General features: G+C 38.0%; 1 protein-coding gene across 1 annotated transcript in view; it reads left to right on the top strand.

Annotated features, from left to right (window-relative positions):
* Window positions 1–6,000, top strand: part of il1rapl2 (interleukin 1 receptor accessory protein-like 2) — a 1,094,678-nt gene that overhangs the window by 121,655 nt on the left and 967,023 nt on the right. The window contains exon 2 of the mRNA XM_039766278.1: window positions 5,825–5,926. Within this exon, the coding sequence (XP_039622212.1) occupies window positions 5,845–5,926 (82 nt within the window). The 5' untranslated portion in view covers window positions 5,825–5,844. The remainder of the gene's footprint in view (window positions 1–5,824; window positions 5,927–6,000) is intronic.

Below are 6,000 nucleotides of genomic sequence, written 5' to 3' on the forward strand. Positions count from 1 at the left end.
TATTGATAAGCTTTTGCCTGCAATAGACTGACATCTTGTTCAGGGAATTGCTCCTGCCTTGTGCCCTGTTATTACTGGGATAGGTTCCAGTCCCTTTCTACCCTGCTAAGGATTAAGAGTGTTTAGAAAATGATATGGTAAGACAATAATGAAAAGTCTTGCTCTAATATAACACCACTGAGATACAAAGGTAATGTTGGCACTTCTCACTGCTTGGACCGCAGTTTGTCCTTTCTGAGAGTGACAGATATGATACATAGCTTGAAGTTTGAGAATGATAAAGGGCCCAGGCATAAGTAAATCTTAAGATGATGTAATATTGCAATAGTTCTTAAAGGACGGGATTGCATCTCTAGTTGCTGTATTTGTCTTTAAGTATGTCATATTGTACAGCCAGATACTGTAGGGTATGTCAAATTATATGACTGTGTAATAACTCTTCAGCTGAGTTTTTCATTTCCAAAGTGTCACAAGCTCATCTCTTTTTCTGACATCCAATAATGTGCTACCTGACGGAGTCAGTGCTCATGTGAAGGCTTTACAGTTGTGGCAAGTCCAACTCCTTTTTCCCTTTCTGTCAATGGTACATATACTTATGACGTCAGACAGAGGAGTGTCTCATCTGTTAATTAGGTCCAACACAACCGTATTCTTTATTCCTCGTGGTTGGATTATATGCATTGTACTTCTAGGTGAGCATTCATTGTTTGTCAGCATTCACACATACACGAGCCATCTGACGATTTAAGAGAAAATTAGACCTGTTTGACTTTGCTGGGGGTGAGAGGCAGACTGGTTGGACTGTCACTTAATATGTCTAGCTATATGACTTTCCATTACTGAAACATGCTTCGAACTTCTCCGGCTTACTAAAGATTATGTTAATGAAGTCTGCGACTGAAAATCACTAGAAAAATTATATAATGTTTTCTCAACTTTTGTAGCTACCTTGCCTACAAGTACTGATGTTAGAATGGATACTGTAATCTTTAATGGACCAACACTTCCTCCCATTTAGAGAAGGGATGTCAAACTCAGATCCTGAAGGGTCATATTGGCTGCAGGTTTTTGTTACAGCCACTGCCGCTTCTTGCCTTCATTTTAAGATTTGCTTTTTAAGCTGTTGAACTCTTAATTGCTTATTCTTTAACCAGTGGCCAAACGAAAATGAGATGCAAAGTGAGATAATAGTTGACCAACTAACTTGATTCCGTTTGCACCTGTTTCAACAAAATATTTGGAAAATGTAAAAGTTAAAGAAATATCAATCTGCTAAGGAAAAAGAAAATCAACAGCCATGGAACTAATTAGCTTATTTAATTAACAGCAAGAGCTGGCTTATAAATAAGAAATTGTTTATAGCGAAAATAGTGGTCCTCCTGCAGCTGAGTTTGAAACACTTGAATAGTTGTGTAATCTCATAGGGTATAGCCTCTGCGGCTTTCAAAGAACATGAGTTTAAGACTCCTGCCTTAGAGGGTTAGAGATATGGAGAATATTAGGGACATACTGGCCAACTGATAAAGTAGCTAAACAGCGTTAATAATATTCCCGAGACCAACCAGGAATCAGCAATCTGAGGTGGCCACTAAATTTTTAGTGTGTCAGGTCAGGTTGGGGAGCATGCACTGGTTAAGCGCGTTGCCTTACCCACCATACGACGAAACAGCTCGGGATCCTGGTTGGCAACCCCCCAGGCAGACATGTGGCCCAGTCTCACACTCTGAAAATGATGCTCTATTTGCCGCAGCCAGGTGTTACATGGATATCCCCTTGGCCTGGTCCAACCACTCAGGTCCACAACAATGAGGATCCTGGGAGCCAGATCACCCTTGGGGAATAGTGCCATAACTGATGCTCCCACACAATGCAGGTATTGTGCCTCATTTGAGACTCCATTAGCAACTGCTCATTCGACACAAAGTCAAACCAGTGGTGCCCAAGGATTCTCCAAAGAGACACAATACTAAAGCAGTCCAGTCTTTGTCTCAAGTCACTGGATAGCGTCTATGTCTCGCAACCATATAGCAAGACAGGAAGCACCAGGACTCTAAAGACTTGAATCTTCATCCTTTTGCATAGATATCGGGAGCACCACACACCTCTTTCCAGCGACCTCATGGTCCCCCATGCTCTCCTAATCCATTTATTGACTTCATAGGAAGAGTCACCAGAGACATGAATGTCACTACTGAGGTAAATAAACCTGTCGACACTGTCTCCACAGACAGACATACTACTGATGGCAGTGCCTAAGAGGTCATTAAAGGCCTGGACCTTGTTGCAAACCCAGACACACTCAGACTCCTTGTTCAGTCTCTCAACTGCCCCGATCAGAGCCTCCATTGGCTCCGTGAATATCACAGCATCATTGGTATAGTCAAGATCAGTGAATCTTTCATCACCAACAGATTACCCACAGCCACTGGACCACAAAACCTTGCCCAACACCCAACCCATGTGAGCCTTGAACAGAGCAGGAGCAAGAAACAAACCCTAGAATCAACTGGTAAAAACACAGAATTTCTGCCTCCACTCTGCACAGCATTCACAGTACCAGTGTACAGGTAACCTTGTAAATCATTCCAAGAACAAATCAATCCTTTGGATAAGAGATTTCTTAAATAAGCTTAGAAATATGTGAAGAACTAATCTACAAATACTACTGCTGCTACATGGCTTGGTGAGCAACTCCTAGAATGTAATTCATTTAGGCATTGTTTTCTATAAAACTCAGTGCTGCAGCTTCTTATTTATAATTTATATTTTGATTAATTTTTTTGGTTAAATTTGACAATTATCCAAAATCAAATGGATCAGCAAGATTTCTACATATGGATTTTGGCAGTTTTTAAATTTTTGCATGAAAAAAGTTTTTAAATTTTAACTACTTCACATGCAAAGAAAATAGATACAGTATTTGTATAATTTGGCATATGAAAGTAGAAGGTGATGAATAAATAAAGGTAATCAGAGGCTAAGTGACGCAACACAATATGTAACATGCAGAGCACATCTGGAATATTGTGTTCAATTTTAGTCTGCATCAGTAGAATGACAGTACTAGAGAATGCTAGAGCAGAGCTCCTGGACTAATTACGGGGCTCCAGGGTATGAACTACAAGGAAAGAGTTAAAGCTACTCAGCCTAATCAATCATTGACTAAATGGAGACTTCACAAATGTGTTTAAAATAAAGAATATTAATGGCAGTATTTTTTTTCTTCAGTAAGGAATTGGATGCACAGATGGCAGCTGGTTAAATATAAATTCTTACAAATATTAAAAAGTCTTTACACAAAGAACATATGGAAGAAGTTGCCCAAGGATATTCTGTTTTTAAGAGTCACATCTTAAGGACCTTTGGTTCCCAACTTCATAATATTGTCAAGATAATAACTTAATAAATATTGAAATGCTGTTTTGTCAACACTTTTCTAATTTATTTTAATAAAAGTATATTTCCCATGTGCATTAACCTCCGTTGACCAGTTGCAAAGCTGCCATATCTAATAGTTAGGAGGCCTAATTATTGAGGCAGGACTGTCAGAAGTTTTTGTGACTTCCAGTATCAGCCCTATTTTGCTAAGATGGTGCTAGTCCAAACATATAGAAAGAAATCAAATAAGATATTTAAAATAAATGATAGTTGACTACCTCTGTGTTGTCTAATGGGATTTACTGTGTATAGGGGTTGATATAAAGTTTTGTATTCAGATTGCTTCCAAATGAAGAAAAAAGGATTAAGAGTGCCTAGTATGAAAAGTTTTCACCACTTTTATAAAATTCAAAGATTCTGGAGTACTAGGGTGTCGTACCGTGTTAGCCATTATGAATGTAGAGAAAAGTCAAGCAAAATGACACCTTTTATTGGCTAACTATAAAGATTACAATATGCAAGCTTTCGAGGCAACTCAGGCCCCTTCTTCAGGCAAAATAGGATAATTTTTCATAAGAAGATATACAAAATAGCTCACGGTTTGTCTTACGAGAATATAACAAGTGCAATAGTTTCATTGAGGACCATTGCAATCTCAGTAAATCACTGCTCAGTCACCCTTTCACATTAGCATGACAAATGTATTCTGTATTCACCACAACTGAGTAACATATGACTTGCAGTGCTAGATGTTAGAGGTGACTAAGAATACATCACTGGAGAAGTGATCATATTGCTCGGGGAAATAGTATATTTGTGATTGTTGCTGTAAGCATTCCTTAATGTCACCCATGATGGCAAAATTAACTTGTCCTGGAAGAATAAAAAGCTGTTGATTTGACAGTGAAAAAGACGGAGAGAAAGGGAAAGAGTGCTTCCTCACAGAAACGTCCCAGCAAGCATATAGACAGGATGTGCGTAAATGAATTCCACTTCTGAAGTTAAATCTTTCTTTGTGTGCAGAATGTATGAAAGTAAACAGTGTGGATAATGCCATGTCACACATTGACCTGAAGTAGAGTCTTTGTGACATATAATGGGATGTTATCAGCGCTGAAGACAAAACTCATTTTCCAGTACTAGTCACAGATCAAAAGATGCTTTTATTTAATCTTATTCAAAATCTCATTATAAATTAGATTAAACTGGCACAGGATGCTGTCCAAAAGTGCTGGGATTTTAGGGTGTTATTTGTAGCATTTAAAATAAACAAGTCAGAAAATGTAAGGTATAACATTTCAGGTGCATTCACAAACTTTAAATTTTGCTTAGTCCATCAAAAGACATAAAAGGCAACCCAGACCAGCTCCCTTCCAAGACATTGTGGAACCTCAACTGCTCATAATACCAGTAATATATTCTTAACATTGAAACAACTCTTTACTTCATTCTTAACTTTCAAGATGCTGCTTTTGATCTGACCACACCAAATCAGATCATCACACATAGTGTGCTTTACAGATAAGTATAGTATTGATAACTAATCATGTCAAAGTTCTATTCAAGCCCAATCATTCATTTTTTAATCTGCTTATCCAGTCACGTTTGATGAAAGACACCATTACGCTCACACCTCCAACTCTCAAATATCCTGAGCCAGTTCAACGTCTCAAGTCAATGTAAACTGCATGTGTTTGGGGTTTGGGAGGGAAACACGATAAAAGAGATATGGGGTAAATATGGTGACCAGGCAGGAGCATGGAAAAAGCCAAAGTAACATTTGAACAACCAATAATTGCCAACCAGCAAAATAATTAATACAAAATTATTATTTTTAACCCTTTGCAGCTGCTCTAGCTTTAATCAATATTTTGCAAAGTGATCCTGCTTCTTGGAATGCACCGATTACACACATATCTTACTACAATAGTTTTCCAGTACTCTCTTGTAGTGCTGTACTCTAATTTTTCCCGATCCCCAAAGGCGAAATACATGTTTTTTTTCCATCTTTGGTTTGTTGTCAGTGGCTGTTTGAAGTCTTCAGAAGTGGGATCAATACAATATGCTTCCAAATTGACATAAAGTAAGTATTCAGTTAAGATCACAAGCATTTCATTTCTGGAAGTGGAAGAAGTGGGGCTAAGGGGCTCATCTAGTCTACTCGAACACCATTTCACTCTCTCCTAATTTGTGCTGAAGCGGAAAGAAATACCTTCTCAGTGAGGCTTTACTTTTAATGAAAATATGAGTAACATATGAGACCAAAGTAATATTAAAGCATTCCAATTCCCTACTTGATACAATTGTAAAGGAATTGATATTAAAAAACAGTAATAATGAAAGTTAAAAAACATGACTTTTTAAAGGCCTTGGTTGCTGACTCTTTGAAATCATAACTGTGAAATAAGACTCAGGAGTCTGAATGTCCTGTCTTTTCTGTTTTCAGCTGTCAAGGAAGACTGAACAATGAAGCCTTCATATCTTATGTCTCTGCTTATCTGTTCAGTCGCCTGCACAAATCTGAAATTTGTCTCAAAGAGGAATTCTGGTAAGTCAACAGCAATTGCATATGTGTCACCTGCTGCTAAATCTTGCCCTAAGAATAAAATGGATTTTTTTGGT

The sequence above is a fragment of the Polypterus senegalus genome, chromosome 10 (genome assembly GCF_016835505.1).
Source record: "Polypterus senegalus isolate Bchr_013 chromosome 10, ASM1683550v1, whole genome shotgun sequence".
NCBI lineage: Eukaryota > Metazoa > Chordata > Cladistia > Polypteriformes > Polypteridae > Polypterus > Polypterus senegalus.